This window comes from Hemiscyllium ocellatum, unplaced genomic scaffold (assembly GCF_020745735.1).
Source record: "Hemiscyllium ocellatum isolate sHemOce1 unplaced genomic scaffold, sHemOce1.pat.X.cur. scaffold_848_pat_ctg1, whole genome shotgun sequence".
NCBI lineage: Eukaryota > Metazoa > Chordata > Chondrichthyes > Orectolobiformes > Hemiscylliidae > Hemiscyllium > Hemiscyllium ocellatum.
Window position 1 is genome coordinate 106,920 of NW_026869267.1, and position 22,744 is coordinate 129,663.

At 56.8% G+C, this 22,744-nt stretch overlaps 1 protein-coding gene across 2 annotated transcripts in view; it reads right to left on the reverse strand.

Moving 5' to 3' along the window:
* The window catches only part of bbs1 (Bardet-Biedl syndrome 1), a 95,126-nt gene that overhangs the window by 71,519 nt on the left and 863 nt on the right, over positions 1-22,744 (reverse strand). For both annotated transcript variants that reach the window (XR_009644424.1, XM_060823509.1), the window contains exons 2-12: positions 21,195-21,271; positions 19,984-20,018; positions 16,649-16,921; positions 15,602-15,648; positions 13,802-13,840; positions 12,167-12,239; positions 10,020-10,151; positions 8,309-8,415; positions 7,364-7,484; positions 4,779-4,937; positions 1,803-1,872 (exon numbers count right to left, since the gene is read on the reverse strand). Coding sequence is in view for 1 of the 2 variants with exons in the window: in XM_060823509.1 (XP_060679492.1) it covers positions 1,803-1,872; positions 4,779-4,937; positions 7,364-7,484; positions 8,309-8,415; positions 10,020-10,151; positions 12,167-12,239; positions 13,802-13,840; positions 15,602-15,648; positions 16,649-16,921; positions 19,984-20,018; positions 21,195-21,271 (1,133 nt within the window). In the remaining variant the exon portion in view is untranslated. The remainder of the gene's footprint in view (positions 1-1,802; positions 1,873-4,778; positions 4,938-7,363; positions 7,485-8,308; positions 8,416-10,019; positions 10,152-12,166; positions 12,240-13,801; positions 13,841-15,601; positions 15,649-16,648; positions 16,922-19,983; positions 20,019-21,194; positions 21,272-22,744) is intronic.

Genomic DNA, 22,744 nt, shown 5'->3' on the forward strand with positions numbered 1-22,744 from the left:
CCCTGGACACTATGGGACAATTTCCCACGGTCAACCCACCCTAACCTGCACATCCCTGGGCAGTATGGAACAATTTCCCACGGTCAACCCACCCTGACCTGCACATCCCTGGGCACTATGGGACAATTTCCCACGGTCAACCCACCCTTACCTGCACATCCCTGGGCATACTGGGACAATTTCCCACAGTCAACCCATCCTAACCTGCACATCCCTGGGTACTAAGGGACAATTTGCCATGGCCAATCCACCCTAACCTGCACATCCCTGGGCACTATGGGACAATTTCCCACAGCCAATCCACACTAACCTATACATCCCTGGGCACTATGGGACAATTTCCCACGGCCAATCCACCTTAACCTGCACATCCCTGAGCACTATGGGACAATTACCCACGGCCAATCCACCCTAACCTGTACATCCCTGGGCACTATGGGACACTTTCCCACGGCCACTCCACCCTAACCTGTACATCCCTGGGCACTATGGAACAATTCCCCATGGCCAATCCACCCTAACCTGTACATCCCTGGGCACTATGGGACAATTCCCCATGGCCACTCCACCCTAACCGGTACATCCCTGGGCACTATGGGACAATTTCCCATGGCCAATCCACCCTAACCTGCACATCCCTGGGCACTATGGGACAATTTCCCATGGCCAATCCACCCTAACCTGCACATCCCTGGGCACTATGGGACAATTCCCCATGGCCAATCCACCCTAACCTGCACATCCCTGGGCACTATGGGACAATTTCCCATGGCCAATCCACCCTAACCTGTACATCCCTGGGCACTATGGGACAATTCCCCATGGCCAATCCACCCTAAGCTGCACATCCCTGGGCACTGTGGGACAATTTAGCATGGCCAATCCACCCTAACCTGTACATCCCTGGGCACTATGGGACAATTTCCCATGGCCAATCCACCCTAACCTGCACATACCTGGGCACTATGGGACAATTCCCCATGGCCAATCCACCCTAAGCTGCACATCCCTGGGCACTGTGGGACAATTTAGCATGGCCAATCCACCCTAACCTGTACATCCCTGGGCACTATGGGACAATTTCCCATGGCCAATCCACCCTAACCTGCACATACCTGGGCACTCTGGGACAATTCCCCACGGCCAATCCACCCTAACCTGTACATCCCTGGGCACTATGGGATAATTTCCCACGGCCAGTCCACACTAACCTGCACATCCCTGGGCACTATGGGACAATTTCCCACTGCCAATCCACCCTAACCTGCACATCCCTGGGCACTAAGGGACAATTTCCCACTGCCAATCCACCCTAACCTGCACATCCCTGGGCACTAAGGGACAATTTCCCATGGCCAATCCACCCTAACTGTACATCTTTGGACTGTGGCATGAAACCGGAGGGGAGAATGTGTAAACTCCACACAGCGAGTTGTCCAGAGAGTGGAATTGAACCCAGGTCCCTGGTGCTGGGAGGCAGCAGTGCTAACCCCTGAGCCAGATTTTGTGGAATGGTTGTGCAGGCTTGATGGGCTGAATGGCCTATCCCTGTGTCCCTGTGGGAGAAGAGGCTGAGGAGGAGAGGGGGAGGGTCCGAGATATAAGCAGTGGGGTTCAAAACCGGTGGGAACTGGAATTGAGGTTGGGGTCGTACACAGAGAGACAGATGGAGCGGAGAGTGTGGAGAGAGGTGGGGGACACAGATAGAGCAGCAACAGCGGGCACAGAGACAGGGAGAGGCAGAGAGAGCAGGCGGGGTGGGGGGGAGAGGACGCGCGCGAGAGAGCGAGAGACAGAGTCACCTTTTGTGGTCATGATGAGGGTCCCATCCTCACGTCCATACCTGCCAAAGCACAAGCTGGTAACAACGTCCTGTGAGAAAAGGGATAGCCGTGAGATACTCCCAGTGAGTACTGTCGAGTGACAGCGTCGGATAAAAGCCGCCATTCCAAACGCACGGAGAGCTGGAGGAGGGGGAGGGAGGCGGATAGGCGGAGGGGAGGAATTCCTGAGTGCAGGGGCCCAGGCTCCTGAGAGGTGCACCCAGCAATCGCAGGGTGGGCAAGGGGCTGGAAATGCAGCAACAGACACATCCCACGGTGGGTGTTCATAGAGATAGGGAGGGGGTGTAGGGGCTGGAGGGGGGGTTACAGAGATAGGGAGGGGGTGTAGGGGCTGGAGGGGGTTACAGAGATAGGGAGGGGGTGTAGGGGCTGGAGGGGGTTACAGAGATAGGGAGGGGGTGTAGGGGCTGGAGGGGGTTACAGAGATAGGGAGGGGGTGTAGGGGCTGGAGGGGGGGTTACAGAGATAGGGAGGGGGTGTAGGGGCTGGAGGGGGTTACAGAGATAGGGAGGGGGTGTAGGGGCTGGAGGGGGTTACAGAGATAGGGAGGGGGTGTAGGGGCTGGAGGGGGTGATAGAGATAGGGAGGGGGTGTAGGGGCTGGAGGGGGTTACAGAGATAGGGAGGTAGGTTGGGGCTGGAGGGGGTGACAGGGATAGGGAGGGGGTGTAGGGGCTGGAGGGGGTGACAGGGATAGGGAGGGGGTGTAGAGGCTGGAGGGGGTGACAGGGATAGGGAGGGGGTGTAGGGGCTGGAGGGGGGTTACAGAGATAGGGAGGGGGTGTAGGGGCTGGAGGGGGGGTTACAGAGATAGGGAGGGGGTGTAGGGGCTGGAGGGGGTTACAGAGATAGGGCGGGGGTGTAGGGGCTGGAGGGGGGTTACAGAGATAGGGAGGGGGTGTAGGGGCTGGAGGGTGGGTTACAGAGATAGGGAGGGGATGTAGGGGCTGGAGGGGGGGTTACAGAGATAGGGAGGGGGTGTAGAGGCTGGAGGGGGTGACAGGGATAGGGAGGGGGTGTAGGGGCTGGAGGGGGGTTACAGAGATAGGGAGGGGGTGTAGGGGCTGGAGGGGGGGTTACAGAGATAGGGAGGGGGTGTAGGGGCTGGAGGGGGTTACAGAGATAGGGCGGGGGTGTAGGGGCTGGAGGGGGTTACAGAGATAGGGAGGGGGTGTAGGGGCTGGAGAGGGTTACAGAGATAGGGAGGGGGTGTCGCGGCTGGAGGGGGGGTTACTGAGATAGGGAGGGGGTGCAGGGGCTGGAGGGGGTGACAGGGATAGGGAGGGGGTGTAGGGGCTGGAGGGGGGTTACAGAGATAGGGAGGGGGTGTAGGGGCTGGAGGGGGTGACAGGGATAGGGAGGGGGTGTAGGGGCTGGAGGGGGGTTACAGAGATAGGGAGGGGGTGTAGGGGCTGGAGGAGGTTACAGAGATAGGGAGGGGGTGTAGGGGCTGGAGGGGGTGACAGAGATAGGGAGGGGGTGTAGGGGCTGGAGGGGGTTACAGAGATCGGGTGGGGGTGTAGGGGCTGGAGGGGGTGACAGAGATCGGGAGGGGGTGTAGGGGCTGGAGGGGGTTATAGAGATAGGGAGGGGGTGTTGGGGCTGGAGGGGGGGTTACAGAGATAGGGAGGGGGTGTAGGGGCTGGAGGGGGGGTTACTGAGATAGGGAGGGGGTGTAGGGGCTGGAGGGGGTGACAGGGATAGGGAGGGAGTGTAGGGGCTGGAGGGGGGTTACAGAGATAGGGAGGGGGTATAGGGGCTGGAGGGGGTGACAGAGATAGGGAGGGGGTGTAGGGGCTGGAGGAGGTTACAGAGATAGGGAGGGGGTGTAGGGGCTGGAGGGGGTTACAGAGATAGGGAGGGGGTGTAGGGGCTGGAGGGGGTTACAGAGATCGGGTGGGGGTGTAGGGGCTGGAGGGGGTGGCAGAGATCGGGAGGGGGTGTAGGGGCTGGAGGGGGTTACAGAGATAGGGAGGGGGTGTAGGGGCTGGAGGGGGTTATAGAGATAGGGAGGGGGTGTAGGGGCTGGAGGGGGGGTTACAGAGATAGGGAGGGGGTGTAGGGGCTGGAGGGGGTTACAGAGATAGGGAGGGGGTGTAGGGGCTGGAGGGGGTTACAGAGATAGGGAGGGGGTGTCGGGGCTGGAGGGGGGTTTACTGAGATAGGGAGGGGGTGTAGGGGCTGGAGGGGGTTACAGAGATCGGGTGGGGGTGTAGGGGCTGGAGGGGGTGGCAGAGATCGGGAGGGGGTGTAGGGGCTGGAGGGGGTTACAGAGATAGGGAGGGGGTGTAGGGGCTGGAGGGGGTTATAGAGATAGGGAGGGGGTGTTGGGGCTGGAGGGGGGGTTACAGAGATAGGGAGGGGGTGTAGGGGCTGGAGGGGGTTACACAGATAGGGAGGGGGTGTAGGGGCTGGAGGGGGTTACAGAGATAGGGAGGGGGTGTCGGGGCTGGAGGGGGGGGTTACAGAGATAGGGAGAGGGTGTAGGGGCTGGAGGGGGCTTACAGAGATAGGGAGGGGATGTAGGGCCCGGAGGGGGTTACAGATATAGGGAGGGGGTTTAGATTAGATTACTTACAGTGTGGAAACAGGCCCTTCGGCCCAACAAGCCCACACCGACCCGCCAAAGCGCAACCCACCCATTTCCCTACATTTACCCATAACCGAACACTACGGGCAATTTAGCATGGCCAATCCACCCTAACCTGCACGTCTTTGGACTGTGGGAGGAAACCGGAGCACCCGGAGGAAACCCACGCAGACACGGGGAGAATGTGCAAACTCCCCACAGTCAGTCAGAGTTGGGAATTGAACCCGGTCTCTGGCACTGTGAGGGGGGCTACAGAGACAGGGAGGGGGTGTAGCGGCCAGTGGGGGTCACAGAGGCAGGGAGGGGGTGTTAATGACGGGGGTACCAGTGTGGCGGGTTTCGTACCTGTGTCTGGATGACGTTGACGAGGATCTTCTCCCTGTAGAGGTGAACCTCGGAGTTGGCCAGAGCCACTAACAGAGCCTGGAATCCCTTCGCCTTGTGATCCATCAGCCCCATGGTGGTGATGGGAGCTGACAGCTGCACCGTCCACAGTTTCTTCCCCTGGACAGGACGAGAACACAAGGAAACAGGCCAGCTGGCTGACCCCACCAATTCAGGCCCCGCCCGGCCTACACAATCCAGGTCTCTCACATCTCGAAACCTCCCGCTCTGACTGTCGGAGTCCCCGTTCCCCTCCGGGAATTCCCACACTGCTGCTGAAGACATTCCTCCCCATCCCTGTCCAAAATGGCCGACCCCTTACCCTGAGGCTCACTTTCCCCCCTCCCCCAACCCCGTTTCACAATGCCCCTTTAACCCCCCCCCCCCCAGCACTGTAGGGAGGAGGTGGGGTAACCTCCCCGACTGACGCCCATCGAGGGCTTTTGTAAAAACATTGTGTTCTTCACCCAGATCACCTCACATTCCTCCAAACCACAGAGAGAATCTCCCAGGGACTATCGCAACACCCGAGCCATCACTCTATCGTACTCTCTCTCGGACAACGATAACCTTCCATGGATAAGGAGACCAGCACCCCACACGCAATACTCTGGGAACCTCTCGCCCAGGCACAATACAGCCTGAGCAAGGCACCCCTACACCCTGGCAGAGCCTCCTGTGAGAAAGGCCGGCACAGCACTGACCTTCCCCACTGCCTGCTCCACCAACAGGGAAACCCTCAGTGAGTCCTGAACCCAGACACTCAGCTCCTTCTCAACTTCGACACTGCCCGGTCTCTCCCGTGCGTTAATTTTGTTTGCAAACACTTGTCCTGAACCGGAATAAAACCTGCAGGGAATGTCCTGGTGTCCACGTCCTTATCTAATCAGCTTGTTATGTCCTCAGGAAACGTTAACACGATTTCCCGTTCCACAAAGCCAATTCTCTCAGCTGAAGCCCCCCATTCCTGTCCATGGGATCAGTCAGGACATTCTTACGCACAGATTCAAGCATTTTCACGATAATCGATGTGAGGCGAATGGGTCTCTCTGACTTCTCTCAGCCTCCAGTTTTTTGAAGTGTGCTCTTTCCTGTGCTGTCTGTACAAACGCCTACTCCCCCTCCCACGGCTCCCCCCCAACAGGGCAGATGGGATCTCAGTGTAAAGTATCGTATGAAAGATGGTACATCTCACAGTGCCCTCTCCCTCAGCACTGACCCTCCGACAGAGCCCGCTCCCTCAGCACTGACCCTCCAACAGAGCCCGCTCCCTCAGCACTGACCCTCCCACAGTGCCCACTCCCTCAGCACTGACCCTCCGACAGTGTCCACTCCCTCAGCACTGACCCTCCGACAGAGCCCGCTCCCTCAGCACTGACCCTCCCACAGTGCCCACTCCCTCAGCACTGACCCTCCGACAGAGCCCGCTCCCTCAGCACTGACCCTCCCACAGTGCCCACTCCCTCAGCACTGACCCTCCCACAGTGCCCACTCCCTCAGCACTGACCCTCCGACAGTGACCACTCCCTCAGCACTGACCCTCTGACAGTGCCCCCTCCCTCAGCACTGACCCTCCCACAGTGCCCACTCCCTCAGCACTGACCCTCCGACAGTGTCCACTCCCTCAGCACTGACCCTCCCACAGTGCCCACTCCCTCAGCACTGACCCTCCGACAGAGCCCACTCCCTCAGCACTGACCCTCCCACAGTGCCCACTCCCTCAGCACTGACCCTCCGACAGTGTCCACTCCCTCAGCACTGACCCTCCCACAGTGCCCACTCCCTCAGCACTGACCCTCCGACAGAGCCCACTCCCTCAGCACTGACCCTCCCACAGTGCCCACTCCCTCAGCACTGACCCTCCGACAGTGACCACTCCCTCAGCACTGACCCTCTGACAGTGCCCCCTCCCTCAGCACTGACCTTCCAACAGTGCCCCCTCCCTCAGCACTGACCCACTGACACTGCCCACTCCCTCAGCACTGACCCTCCGACAGTGTCCACTCCCTCAGCACTGACCCTCCGACAGAGCCCACTCCCTCAGCACTGACCCTCCCACAGTGCCCACTCCCTCAGCACTGACCCTCCGACAGTGCCCCCTTCCTCAGCACTGACCCTCCGACACTGCCCACTCCCTCAGCACTGACCCTCCCACAGTGCCCACTCCCTCAGCACTGACCCTCCGACAGTGCCCCCTCCCTCAGCACTGACCCTCCGACACTGCCCACTCCCTCAGCACTGACCCACTGACAGTGCCCCCTCCCTCAGCACTGACCCACTGACAGTGCCCCCTCCCTCAGCACTGACCCACTGACACTGCCCACTCCCTCACCAATGATTTGGAACAGAATGGAGGGCAGGTTTAAAGTGCTGAATGGCTTCCTCCTGTATCTATGTTCCCAACCAGGGACATTGTGCTTTGGCTGCTTATGAAACAAAGTGACGTGAAGTCAATGTGATAAACACGAGGGGCCAGAGCACCCTGGTGTGTGTCCAATGTCCAAACTCGGGGCTTCAGGGCCTGACTGATTTGGCTGGGTCCTTACCTTCTGCGTGTAGGCATGCAGCATCTCCTTCCCACAGCCCAGCACAATGGTCTTGTTCAGACGTACCAGACCAGCGGGCTGTGAATTCAGCTCGATACACTGCTTGGGCCGTTTCGAGTCTCTGGAAAGGCAACAACACCTCGCATTCATCTAGCACCAACCACCATGCAGCCAATTACCCCCGAACACATTCCCAGGAGCAGTCATCAGGCAGAGCCTGGGATTGAGCCACTTCGGGGGATACTTGGAGGGGTGGGTGGGGGCTGTGGTCAGGCGATTCAGAACTCAGTCCATGGCCACAGCTTGAAGGAGCAGCTTACAGAGGGGGGCAGGGAGCTCAGGGTCTCACACGGCCTTCTCATAACGGCAAAGCAATGGAGATTATATGCTATACAGAGACAGAGCTCGGGAAGGGTGTAGGGGCTGGAGGGGGTTACAGAGATAGGGAGGGGGTGTAGGGGCTGGAGGGGTTACAGAGATAGGGAGGGGGTGTACGGGCTGGAGGGGTTACAGAGATAGGGAGGGGGCGTAGGGGCTGGAGGGGGTTACAGTGATAGGGAGGGGGTGTAGGGGCTGGAGGGGGTTACAGAGATAGGGAGGGGTGTGGGGGGGCTGGAGGGGGTTACAGGGATAGGGAGGGGTGTGTTAGGGCTGGGGGGGGTTACACAGATGGGGAGAGGGTGTAGGGGCTGACAGAGATAGGAACGAGGGAACAGAGATAGAGGGGGTAGGATCTTCATTTGAAAGCAAGCTTTTTCAAATGGAGCTGTGGTCCCAGTGTGAACCAGGCTGTGGGGTAAACAGGACCGTGTGCCTTTGGGCTTGATGTACTGCCTTGGCAGAGGCTTATCCAGAGCAGGTACAGAGACCGGAGAGGGACATGTGTTGTGAAACGTCCGGGGCACAGAAGGGGTCCCACAGCTCTGGGTGAGACCTTCTGCTCACCTGCGGACAATGTAGACATTTCCGTTCCGACATGCCACAACGATCCTGAACTCGACATCAAACTGGCCAGTGACATCCAGAAACACAGCAACACTGGGGAGGTTCACCTGGTACAGAGAGAGAGAGAGAGAGAGAGAGAGTGTGAGAGAGAGAGAGAGAGAGTCATTCAGCAGCCCCTACACCCCGACACTGGGGAGGTTCACCTGGTACAGAGAGAGGGGGAAGAGAGAGAGAGAGAGTGTGTGTGAGAGAGAGAGAGAGAGAGAGTCATTCAGCAGCCCCTACACCCCGCCACTGGGGAGGTTCACCTGGTACAGAGAGAGAGAGTGTGCGAGCGAGAGAGAGAGAGAGAGAGACAGTGTCATTCAGCAGCCCCTACACTGGGGAGGTTCACCTGGTACAGAGAGAGAGAGAGTGTGTGTGAGAGAGAGAGAGAGAGAGTCATTCAGCAGCCCCTACACCCCGCCACTGGGGAGGTTCACCTGGTACAGAGAGAGAGAGAGAGAGAGAGAGAGTGTCATTCAGCAGCCCCTACACTGGGGAGGTTCACCTGGTACAGAGAGAGAGAGAGTCATTCAGCAGCCCCTACACCCCGCCACTGGGGAGGTTCACCTGGTACAGAGAGAGAGAGTGTGCGAGCGAGAGAGAGAGAGAGAGAGAGAGTGTCATTCAGCAGCCCCTACACTGGGGAGGTTCACCTGGTACAGAGAGAGAGAGTGTGCGAGCGAGAGAGAGAGAGAGAGAGAGAGTGTCATTCAGCAGCCCCTACACTGGGGAGGTTCACCTGGTACAGAGAGAGAGAGAGAGAGACATTCAGCAGCCCCTACACCCCGCCACTGGGGAGGTTCACCTGGTACAGAGAGAGAGAGTGTGCGAGCGAGAGAGAGAGAGAGAGTGTCATTCAGCAGCCCCTACACTGGGGAGGTTCACCTGGTACAGAGAGAGAGAGAGAGAGACAGAGACAGAGAGACAGAGACAGGGATGAGTGTAGAAGTGCCCCCATTTCTAGTCTCACCTGCCAGTATGAACTCTGGTTTTGCTTCTACCCTGTCTATTCCCTTCAGCATTTTGGATGTTTCTATAAGATTTCCCCCCCCCCCCCACTCCCTGTTCTCTCCTGACAAACTGCAAAGTGTAAAGCTGCAGACAGGGGCTGGGAAGTGGGGTTAGAGAGGATGGGCTAGTTTACTCAGCCACGAGGGGGGTGGGGGGTGGGGGGCGGGAGGGGGGTGGGGGGTGGGGGGCAGGGGGGGGGAGGGGGAAGGCTAACGTGCCTCAGTCCCGGCTGTATTTTATAGTTGCTGGCTAAAAACTATTTTTCAGAGACATCGGTCCTGAAACATCATTAACGTGACATTGCATGTTGCCTTAGATGGGGATGGTGCACGCGCGCGACACACACACACACACACACACGCGCGCATACTCTCACACCCCCACACACACACCCCCACACACACCCCCACACACACACTCACACCCCCACACACACTCACACCCCCACCCGCATACTCTCTCACACACACACACCCACATACCCACACACACACCCACACACACACACACACACTCACACCCCTCACACACACACACACACACACCCCTCACACACACACACACACACACACACACACACACCCCCACACCCTCTCTCACACACACCCCCCCCCACATATTCACCGTTAACGGTTCACACAGCTGGAGGGATTACCTTCGCCTGGATGGTGAAGGCTTCAGGGTCCAGGATGCACACCTCCATGTTCTCGGTGCCAATCACCAGGCAGCCCACTGCATCCTCGTCAGCCATGTTCTTGTTCAGGGTGGCTATACAGGTTATCACCGTCTGTGGTTAAACCACACGGTCAGGGAGAGAGTGGCCACCACTGCCACAGTGCTGGCAGCAGACACCCGCGCACGCACACACACACCCACCCGCTAGCACCCCAAACACACCCACCACCACCACCCCAAACACACCCACCCACCCACCTGCCCACCCCAACCACACCCACCCACCCACCACCCCAACCACACCCACCCACCCACCACCCCAAACACACCCACTCACCCACCACCCCAAACACACCCACCCCCCACCACCACCCCAACCACACCCACTCACCCACCACCACCCCAACCACACCCACCCACTACCACCCCAAGCACACCCACCCGCTACCACCCTAACCACACCTACTCACCCTCACCCACCCACCACCACCCCAACCATTCCCATCCACTACCACCCCAAGCCCCAACACAGCCAGCCCCGAAGCCGCTCACCCCCACCCACCCCCGACCGTGTCTCTCACGTCGCCCTTGTGCACACACCAGGGTTGGGGCCGGAGGGTGAATGAGGGAGAGAGAGCAAGACAAGGAGGCCAGGAGTGAGGGAGCTCGAGGGAGACAAGGAGAGTGAGACACAGAGGGAGATAGAGGGAGGAAGGGTGAGGAAGGGAGGGAGACAGACAGGGAGGGAGAGGCAGAGAGGGGCAATGAGAGCGAGCGAGTTAGGGAGAGTGAGGTCGAGAAGGAGAGACTCAGCTATGATCTGATAAGGAGATCATCAAATCCCTACAGTATGGAAACAGGGTATTCAGCCCAACAAGTCCATACCAAGCCCGAAAACAGTAACCCACCCATTTCCTTACCCTATTATCCTATATTTACTGACTAATGCACCTCACCTGCACATCCCTGGGCACTATGGGACAATTTCCCATGGCCAATCCACCCTAACCTGCACATCCCTGGGCACGATGGGACAATTTCCCATGTGCAAGGGTGACTGAGGGAGGGACAGCGAGGGTGACTGAAGGAGGGAAGGCAAGGGTGACTGAGGGAGGGACAGCGAGGGTGACTGAGGGAGGGACGGCGAGGGTGACTGAGGGAGGGACGGCGAGGGTGACTGAAGGAGGGAAGGCAAGGGTGACTGAGGGAGGGACAGCGAGGGTGACTGAGGGAGGGACGGCGAGGGTGACTGAGGGAGGGACGGCGAGGGTGACTGAGGGAGGGACGGCGAGGGTGACTGAGGGAGGGACGGCGAGGGTGACTGAAGGAGGGACGGCGAGGGTGACTGAGGGAGGGACAGCGAGGGTGACTGAGGGAGGGACAGCGAGGGTGACTGAGGGAGGGAATGCGAGGGTGACTGAGGGTGGGAATGCGAGGGTGACTGAGGGAGGGACAGCGAGGGTGACTGAGGGAGGGAATGCGAGGGTGACTGAGGGAGGGAATGCGAGGGTGACTGAGGGAGGGACAGCGAGGGTGACTGAGGGAGGGACAGCGAGGGTGACTGAGGGAGGGAATGCGAGGGTGACTGAGGGAGGGAATGCGAGGGTGACTGAGGGAGGGAATGCGAGGGTGAATGAGGGAGGGACAGTGAGGGTGACTGAGGGAGAGACAGCGAGGGTGACTGAGGGAGGGACAGCGAGGGTGACTGAGGGAGGGAATGCGAGGGTGACTGAGGGAAGAAGAGTGAGGGTGACTGAGGGAAGAAGAGTGAGGGTGACTGAGGGAGGGACAGCGAGGGTGACTGAGGGAGGGAATGCAAGGGTGACTGAGGGAGGGACAGCGAGGGTGACTGAGGGAGGGACAGCGAGGGTGAATGAGGGAGGGACAGTGAGGGTGACTGAGGGAGAGACAGCGAGGGTGACTGAGGGAGGGACAGCGAGGGTGACTGAGGGAGGGACAGCGAGGGTGACTGAGGGAGGGACGGTGAGGGTGACTGAGGGAGGGACAGCGAGGGTGACTGAGGGAGGGACAGCGAGGGTGACTGAGGGAGGGACAGTGAGGGTGACTGAGGGAGGGACAGCGAGGGTGACTGAGGGAGGGATAGCTGGATAATGAAAGGGCCTGTACCTGGCGTTTGATAGTCTGCATCTTGTGGACATTGATAAAGGCCTCCATCTCATGGGGCTCCAACATCAGGTACCTGATGGAGAAGAGACAATTCTATCAGCTTCCCAGACACACGATCCCTTTCTCCGAGAGAGTGTCTGAATAAGGAGCAGGGTTAACACTCCGAGACTCACACCACGTTCACACACACAGGCAGCGGCACTGCTGCTGGGGGAGACTGTGCCTCATGAGAGAACAGGAAAGGCCACAAGCCAGGATTCACATCCCACACCCTCCAGCACCATGTTGGCATGTCCCGAAACGTCACAGCTAATCTGTGCACAGCAAACTCCCACAAACAGAAATACTTGAATAAGTAAGTTTAGAGATGTACAGCACAGAAACAGACCCTTCGGCCCAACACGTCCATGCTGACCCAGATACCCCAACCCAATCTAGTCCCACCTGCCAGCACCCGGCCCATATCCCTCCAAACCCTTCCTATTCATATATCCATCCAAATGCCTCTTAAATGTTGTAATTGTGCCAGCCTCCACCACATCCTCTGGCAGCTCATTCCATACACGTACCACCCTCTGTGTGAAAAAGTTGCCCCTTAGGTCTCTTTTATATCTTTCCCCTCTCACCCTAAACCCATGGCCTTTTGTTCTGGACTCCCCCACCCCAGGGAAACGACTTTGTCTATTTACCCTATCCATGCCTCTCCTGATTTTATAAGGTCACCCCTCAGCCTCCGACACTCCAGGGAAAACAGCCCCAGCCTGTTCAGCCTCTCCCTGTAGCTCAGATCCTCCAACCCTGGCAACATCCTTGTAAATCTTTTCTGAACTCTTTCAAGTTTCACAATATCTTTCCGATAGGAAGGAGACCAGAATTGCACACAATATTCCAACAGGGGCCTAACCAATGTCCTGTACAGACGCAACATGACCTCCCAACTCCTGTACTCAATACTCTGACCAATAAAGGAAAGCATACCAAACGCCGCCTTCACTATCCTATCTACCTGTGACTCTACTTTCAAGGAGCTATGACCCTGCACTCCAAGGTCTCTTTGTTCAGCAACACTCCCCAGGACCTTACCATTAAGTGTACAAATGTGGGGACTCTGGAGTGGATGAAAACCCACGCATCTTGGCGTGTGGAGAGAGACAGACAGACAAAGAGCATGAGAGAGGAGCGCACGAGAGACAGAGGGAGTGAGAGAGACAGTGAGAAAGAAAGAGCGAGAAATTGAGGGAGAACGAGAGAGAAACAGTGTGAGAGAGAGAGAGAGAGAGAGAGAGAGAGAGACAGAGCCCGCGAGAGACACACAGTGTGAGAGAGAGAGAGAGCACAAGAGAAAGAAAGCATGAGACAGAGACAGAGAGAGAGACAGACAGACAGCGAGCGGGAGAGAGAGAGAGAGAGAGAGAGACAGTGAGAAAGAGAGAGAGTGAGAGAGAGAGAGAGAGAGACACAGAGAGAGAAAGCATGAGAATGAGAGGTGTGAGGGTACTGCTCAGGGAGCAACAGTGGCCACAGCAAATGCTCAGTCGATTCACCAAGCATCAGCTCGCTGGCCTGACTGCAGTGTAGGAAGGGGCAGTGTAATCTGGGTTGGAGTGAACCCTGTGTGAGTGTGAGCTAGCTTACCTCAGCGATCTCGCAGACAGTGGCATATCCCCTTGGTCCCTGCAGGGACAGAAGGCATTATTCAGAAGGAAGGCAGGCAGTGAGTGGCAGGTGGGAAAGCAGGCAGCTGGGGAGGTGGGCTAGGGGTTCCAGAGTAACGGCAGACAGTGCTGTTAGTGAGCACACGGGCAGTGCGGCTCCACCACCCACCCTGTACGTATCATCGAACCCTCCTCAGCTCAGAGGCAGGACACTGCCGCTCGATTCACAAACCTGCATTTACCTAGCACCCGCATGATTCGAGGGAGCGTCAAATAGACAGAATACAACCCCCAAGGCACATCGGTGTACTACAGGACAGCCCACCAGCACGTTAAAAAGGAGGGGGTGGGGTGGGCGAGCGAGCGAACAGGGGAGGGGATGGGGGAAAATGGGAGGGAAATGAGGGAGGGTGTGGGGGAACACAGGAGGGAAACGAGGGAGGGAAACGAGGGAGGGGGTGGGGGAAAGTGGGGGGAAATGAGGGAGGGTGTGGGGGAACACAGGAGGGAAACGAGGGAGGGGGTGGGGGAACACAGGAGGGAAACGAGGGAGGGGGTGGGGGAACACAGGAGGGAAACGAGGGAGGGGGTGGGGGAACACAGGAGGGAAACAAGGGAGGGGGTGGGAGAAAATGGGAGGGAAATGAGGGAGGGGATGAGGGAAATGAGGGAGGGGGTGGGGGAAGAGGAAGGGAGAGTGAGAGGAGGAGAGGGGAGAGGAGGAGGGAGGACACGGACAGCACGATCGAGAGAGGGAGGGACGGGGAGGGAGAGGGAGAAGAGAGAGAGGCAGAGACAGAAGGGGAGGGGGCGGAGGGGGCAGAGGGGGGGAGGGGGCGGAGGGGGCAGAGGGGGGGAGGGGGCGCAGGGGGCAGAGGGGGGAGGGGGCAGAGGGGGGGAGGGGGCAGAGGGGGGGGAGGGGGCAGAGGGGGGGAGGGGGGAGAGAGAGGGAGAGGTAGGGGGGAGAGAGAGGGAGAGGTGAGGGGGGAGAGGGTGGGAGAGGTGGGGGAGAGGGTGGGAGAGGTGGGGGGAGAGGGTGGGAGAGGTGGGTGGGAGAGGTGGGGGGGAGAGGGTGGGAGAGGTGGGGGGGAGAGGGTGGGAGAGGGTGGGAGAGGGTGGGAGAGGTGGGGGGGGAGAGGGTGGGAGAGGTGGGAGAGGTGGGGGGGGAGAGGGTGGGAGAGGGGTGTAAAGGGGGGTAGAGGGAGGTAGTGGGGGGGTAGAGGGGGGTAGTGGGGGGGAGAGGTGGGTAGTGGGTGGGAGAGGTGGGTAGTGGGGGGGAGAGGCGGGGAGAGGGGGGTAGAGGGGGGTAAGAGGGGGGGAAGGGGGGGTAGAGGGGGGGTAGAGGGGGGGAGTGGGGGGTAGAGGGGGGTAGGGGGGGAGAGGCGGGTAGGGGGGGGAGGGGGAGAGGCGGGGAGAGGGGGGTAGAGGGGGGGAGAGGGGGGGAGAGGGGGTAGTGGGGGTGAGAGGCGGGGAGAGGGGGTAGAGAGGGGGGGTAGTGGGGGGAGAGGCAGGGAGAGGGGGTAGTGGGGGGGAGGGGGGGAGGGGGGGGGCTGTGGTTATGAGGCGGTCTCTACAAGAACACCTTCGATATGCAGCAGGGGGCACCGAGAGAGTGGGACAACAGACCCCCATGTCACTGGGGCCTCTTGAGACAGCCCTGCTCTGGTCCCCTACCCAGGGGCCACCCTGTGTGGGGGTACACCACCCCCAGGCACACACGCATACACACACACACGCGTGTGCAGACACACGTGGTGCCAAAATGCAGCCTGTTCCTTACCGGAAACTCTCCAACATTTCCTTCACTGTCAGGTGGTCGATCTTGTCCTGGAAGGGGGAACAAAACGATGGAGACAATTCAGCACAAACACCCCAAACCCCCAGAAACAACCATCACACCCAGCCCCTCCCCTCAAACAGCAGGGGGAGACGGCCATTCAGCCCATCACACCCAGCCCCTCCCCTCAAACAGCAGGGGGACATGGCCATTCAGCCCATCACACCCAGCCCCCCCTCAAACAGGAGGGGGATGGCCATTCAGCCCATCACACCCAGCCCCTCCCCTCAAACAGCAGGGGGAGACGGCCATTCAGCCCATCACACCCAGCCCCCCCTCAAACAGCAGGGGGATGGCCATTCAGCCCATAATGATCCCAGAGTATCTCCAGCCTCCCTCCAAGTACGCCAAATCCCCTCATCCCTGGGTTCCGTTCCCACGGATCTCCCTCCGCACCCTCTCGAAGGGTCTCAGTGTCCTCACTAAAACCTGCACCTCTCTGGAGGAAACCGGCGCAGACACGGGGGAGAATGTGCACGTTCCACACAGAGAGCTGCCTGAGGACGGAATCGAACCCGGGGCCCTGGCGCTGTGAGGCAGCAGTGCTAACCCCTGAGCTACTGTGCCCTCCACCCTCAACTCAATGGGGTTGAGAAGGATGAGGGGGGGGATCTAATTGAAACGTACAGAACACTGAACGGCCTGAACAGAGTAGATATGAGGAAGATGTTTCCATTGGGAGGAGAGACTAGGGCCTGAGGGCACAGCCTTAGAGTAAAGGGAAGGCCTTTTAGAATGGAGATATGGAGACACCTCTTCAGCCAGAGAGTGGGGAATCTATGGAAGGTGGCGGAGGCCAGGTCGTTGAGTATATTTAAGACTGAGATAGATAGGTTCTGAGTATCAAGGAGATCGAGGGTTCTGGGGAGAGCGCGGGAGAATGGGGTAGAGAATCTGATCAGCCATGATTGACTAGCGGAGCAGACTTCAATGGGCTGAACGGCCTCATTTCTGCTCCGACATAACCTGATGCTCTGAAAGGGCTCTCACCTCCTTCACCTGGTGCCACACATCCTGCTCGAGTGGGTTCACCCCCAGAGGGGGCAGGGTGAACTTGAAGTAGGGCCGGAGGTTCTTGTAGATGTAGATGTAGGGTCCGGAGGCTACAGCCACGGCGGGAGTCCTGGGCTCGTTGGTGTCCATCAGGAAGGCCACCACTCCGGTCGGCACGTCAATCAGAGTGTTCTCCGACAGCATGGTGGTGCCTCGGTACACCTTCAGCTGCACGGCGGACAGACCGGTGCCAAGGTCCCCGACAATCAGCTGCAGGAACAATCCCCCAGACCCACCCCGACACAACACCACAGGGTTACACAGGAGCTCAGTCACACCCCCACATCACAACAGAGGAACAGCGAGCTGTACTCGGTACCTAACCCCGGGCTGTCCCTGTCCCTGGGGGTGTTTGATGGGGGGACAGTGTAGAGGGAGCTTTACTCTGTATCTAACCCCGTGCTGTCCCTGTCCTGGGGGTGTTTGATGGGGGGACAGTGCACAGGGAGCTTTACTCTGTATCTAACCCCGTGCTGTCCCTGTCCTGGGGGTGTTTGATGGGGGGACAGTGCACAGGGAGCTTTACTCTGTATCTAACCCCGTGCTGTCCCTGTCCTGGGGGTGTTTGATGGGGGGACAGTGTAGAGGGAGCTTTACTCTGTATCTAACCCTGTGCTCTCCCTGTCCTGGGGTTGTTTGATGGGGGGACAGCATAAAGGGAGCTTTACTCTGTATCTAACCCCGTGCTGTCCCTGTCCCTGGGAGTGTGTGATGGGGGACAGTGTGGAGGGAGCTTTACCCTGTATCTAACCCCATGCTGTCCCTGTCCTGGGGAGTGTTTGATGGGGGGACAGTGTAGAGAGAGCTTTACTTTGTATCTAATCCCGTGCTGTCCCTGTCCTGGGGGTGTTTGATGGGGGGACAGTGTAGAGGGAGCTTTACTCTGTATCTAACCCTGTGCTGTCCCTGTCCTGGGGTTTTTTGATGGGGGGACAGCATAAAGGGAGCTTTACTCTGTATCTAACCCCGCGCTGTCCCTGTCCCTGGGAGTGTGTGATGGGGGACAGTGTGGAGGGAGCTTTACCCTGTATCTAACCCCATGCTGTCCCTGTCCCTGAGTGTGTTTGATGGTGGGGACAGTGTAGAGGGAGCTTTATTCTGTATCTAACCCCATGCTGTCCCTGTCCTGGGAGTGTTTGATGGGGGGACAGTGTAGAGGAAGCTTTACTCTGTATCTAACCCCGTGCTGTCCCTGTCCTGGGGGTGTTTGATGGGGGGACAGTGTAGAGTGAGCTTTACTCTGTATCTAACCCCCCTAAGCAGACAAAACTCTGTGAATCCGAGAGTCTGAAACCTGTGAGTGTGTCTGGGAGAGCAGGAACATTTGTTGTGTCTGGAGGATTGAAGGGATGTGTATCCAGAGGACATAAAGCTGCTCAGAACGATACCAACTGGAACGTCATGGTGAACATATTTCGACACAACAAGAAAGACAGGTGCAGAGATGAACTTGTTGCGCCTGTCCTTCTGGGAATGGCGACATAATCCGGACCGCAGGAAAAGAGGGGACTGTTTGATCAGAAGAAGCTGCAGGAACTGACTGCTGGAATAATCCCAGTCTCAGTGAAACAGTGTGCTTTCGGGTCATATTCCTTTCGCCCGGAATGGGCAGGGCCTTATGTGGAGCTTCTAGTGCGGGTAGATGCACCACACTGCCCAGGAACCTTCAATGGGATCTGGTCTCGTTCTGAACAGTCAGGGTCTCTCAGCATCTCGTGGATGGGACACCGTGTGATGGGGTTTGCCGGGGCCGATGGGATGATACTGTGGCTTTAACTGGGGTATTCTTGTCCTGGTTCCTTTTCAACAGAGACTGGGGGAGGGAGGGGACACGGCAGGCTGTGAGAAGATAAACAATTTGTGAGGCCGGGGGGGGGGGGGGCGGGTTTTAAAAAGCTGGAACAATAGACGCAGCCTGAATGGGTGTGTTTGAGTTGCCATGGAACCAGGATCCTCAGTTTAGCTTTCAGCAGTTGGGGTCTAGCTACCTTTCGCCCCCACCCTCGATTACAGCCAAAAGCTGGGGGTGCTCTCCCTGGGCTGGGAGTCACGTGTGAGGCCATGTTATTTTGAATTTGTCTTTCTTTTGCCATGAACGTGTTTCTGAGACGGTTCTATACTGGAACAGTCACAGTTACCGCACCTTATTCTGTTATATTTGCCAACAGACTTTAGTGACTCCAATTTACTTTCTCGTATTTTAACTAAATACAAAATGTGCTTTGAGTAAAAAGTGAGGTCTGCAGATGCTGGAGATCAGAGCTGAAAATGTGTTGCTGGTTAAAGCACAGCAGGTCAGGCAGCATCCAAGGAGCAGGAAAAGTCCTGATGAAGGGCTCTGGCCCGAAACGTCGAATTTCCTGTTCCTTGGATGCTGCCTGACCTGCTGTGCTTTAACCAGCAACACACTTTCAGCTCAGACAAAATGTGCTTTGCCTTAAAACCGGCGGTTTGAGCAATCGAATTGAACGCAGCACCTCACATTTACCTTTAAAATGAGATAAAGCTCGGGTCTAGACCGTCTCCTGACTATTTTGAAGGTGGGGGGGAGGGGAGTTTTTGACACCAAAGACACATAAAGTGACAATCTGTCCTTCCAGCTTGTCGCCTTTTTGAAAAATGGAAGATATTCATCGCTCACAAGACAAAGGCAGAAGCCACAGGACACCAGGTTACAGTTCAACAGGTTTATTTGAGATCACAAGTTTTCGGAGCGCTGCCCCTTTCTCAGTGACACAGCTTGTGATCTCAAATCAACCTGCTGGGACGACAACCTGGTGTCGTGAGACTTCTGCCTTTCTCCAACACTGGCACCTCCCCTATCACAGGTCCGTTAGGGAGCTCTGCTGCACTCCCCATGGCAACACCCTGACCAATCAAGAGATCACCTGCGACACAGGAAGTTAATGAGCTCACTAAACTGGGCAGTTAACAGTCCCTGGTGTGTTTCCATGGCGACCGTGGCCCAGCCAATCAGCTCCCTCTTCTCCTGCGGTATAAATTGTTGTTCCCTTTCCACGTCTGCTTCCCTGACAAGAGTGAGACAAGAAAAGCTCGGTGGCTGACAGCGATGTTTGAGTTCTGTGCCACCCAACGCTGCTTTGTGTGCTGACAGGAACGGGCGGGGAGGGGTTACGGGAGTGGCATTCCGAGAGTTTCCGTTCGCAATCTGTGGGGATGTCGGAAAGCGTTTGGGAGACCTGACAATGACCATGCCTGACATACCAAGGCTCGCTCCTCCGAGATTAACCAGACAGACCGTGTGCACTCACCTTGTTCTCTCCATCCCCATGCAAGTCTGCCAGAGCTGAGGAAGGAAAAGACAAAACTTGTTAGTGCAGGGCTTGGGGTTAGCGTCTCCCGGCGCTGTTCTGATCCTGTGGGACAAAGGCTTGCAAAGGTCAGTACCAGAACAGGGCATCAGCTTGAGAAAGAGGTTTTTTTTAAATGTTGTCATCTGAATTTTCAAAGGTGTTACCTGAAGTTATTGAATTTGAGATGATGTGGAGGGGCCGGTGGTGGACAAAGTTTTAAAAAATCACACAACACCAGGTTATAGTCCTACAGGTTTGTTGAGCATTCCTGATGAAGGTTTAATTGGAAGCACTAGCTTTCGAAGTGATGCTCCTTCATCAGGTAGCTAGTGGGACTGATAACTGATGATGCTGTCCCACAACTACCTGGTGAAGGAGCAGCGCTCTGACAGCTAGTGCTTCCAAATAAACCTGTTGGACTATACCCTGGGGTTGTGATTTTTAATGTTGTATTTGGGGACATGTTTATTCATTTTGTGGGATGTGGGCTCACTGACGTGTCCCGTTTTGGGATGTGGGCTCACTGACGTGTCCCGTTTTGTTATATGTCCCAACTGCCTCTTGAATTGAGCAGTGTATCCTGACTGTTTGGCTGTTAACTGCCCTCCAGAGCCAATCGTTCCACTGTTTGATCTGGAGTGAGGATGGTGGATAACCCCTGCCCTCCAGGACATGAGTGAACCAATGAGGCTTTATGATAATGTCAGGGTCACCATCATGAAGAATGGCGTTTTTGTCCTAGGACGACTGACTGAAGGTAAATCCCACTTGGTGGGATTTGAACCCACCCCCCCCCACAAGATAATCAGCCTGGGATTACTAACCCAGTGACAGTCCCTCTCCCCTGATTGGTAGATGGGAGGGTGACCATACAGTGACCACAGCATGTAACACTTCCCTACTTCTCTGTCCCCGTGATTTCCCCCCCCATTGCTAATAACCTTGTCTCTTAGTGACTAGTGTTACCTCACCATTATTTCTCCTCCGGGCCTGCCCAGGAGGTCAAGGCTCACAGTGGGGTTAAAAGTGAGGAGCAGGCTGTGCAGGGACTTGAACACGAGGTTGGGAATTTGGAAATCGAGCTGGCTGGCTAACTGGTCACTGTACGAGTCGGGCTATTGGGGGTAGAGGGCCGATCCAGGCAAGGTTCAAACACCGAGCACACGTACCCACGCAAGAGGAGAACGTATAGAGGTTAGCCACAGGGTCGTAGTGAGCGTCCAACCACTTTGCACTGGCTTCACTACTGCAAGGCAAAAATAGAGAGTTTAGACCGAGCTGTCAGTCTGTGAAGTACACAGCCTCAAAACCGACAGGTAGGGGGGAGAGCTAAGCTCGAATCGAGGCGGGTGTGTAGGCCCTTCCCCCTCCCCTTGGTTTCTGGATCAATTCTCGGCCTGTGGGATTTGCTCACTGTCTGGGTTATAGCTAAACCTTAACAGTTACGGGAACATAAGAGCCTGTTCAGCATTTCAAACCTATTCCTGCTATTTAATCAGATCACGGCTGATCTTTAGCCCACGTTCCTTAATACCTTTGCTGAACAAAATGGTATTGATCTCGGATCTAAAATTAACTGATTGAGCACCCACTGCAATCTCTCCCCTGACTCTCTGCTGCTCCTTGATGAATTACAACTCTGTATTTCTCCTCATGACGAGAGGTTTTGAGTACAGGAGCAGGGATGTGGTGTTGCAGTTATACAGGGCCTTGGTGAGGCCACACCTAGAAATATTGTGGGCAGTTTTGGTTTCCTTTTGAGGGAGGACGGTCTTACTCTTGAGGGAGTGCAGTGAGGGTTTCCCAGGCTGATTCCAGGGTTGCTGGGACTGACATATGAGATTTACTACATTAGAGTTGCTTTAGCTGGAGTTCATTCGAGTGAGGGGGAGGATCTCCTAGAGAGGTATAACATTCAAACCGGACTAGACAGGATAAATGATGGTGCGTGCATCCAAAACCAGGGGTTACTGTCTGAGGATTCAGGAGTGGTTAAGACTGAGATGGGGAGACATTTCTTCACCCAGAGTGAGAGCCTGTGGAATTCATTACCACAGGAAGTGGTTAAGGCCAAATCATTGAATGTATTCAAGAGATTGCTAGTAGGACATTGGTTAGGCCACTGTTGGAATATTGCGTGCAATTCTGGTCTCCTTTGTATCGGAAAGATGTTGTGAAACTTGAAAGGGTTCAGAAAAGATTTACAAGGATGTTGCCAGGGTTGGAGGATCTGAGCTACAAGGAGAGAGGCATAGACGGGTTGGACTGAAGGGTCTGTTCCTATGCTGTACATCTGACTCGATATAGCACTTGGAGCGAATGGGATTGAAGGTTGTGGGGAGAAAGCAGGATGAGGCTGTTGAGTTGGATGGTCAGCCATGATGGTGATGAATGGCGGAGCAGTATCCAAGGGCTGAATGGCCTCCATCTTCCTGCTCCTATCTCCTGTGTACGTGGTGCTCCCTCCAGTTGAAGCTGTTCTCACTTTCACTCCGATGTTCCAGTGAATCCTGACAGAGGCAACCACACTTGGAGTATCACATTATAGGAAGCACGTGGAAGCTTTGGAAAGAGTTCAGAGCAGATTTACGAGCGTGGTGCCTGGTTTGGAGGGAGTTTTGATTCCCTGACGAAGGGCTTATGCCCGAAACGGCGACTCTCCTGCGCTCCTCTGACGCTTCCTGACCTGCTATGCTTTTCGAGCGCCAGACGCTCGAGT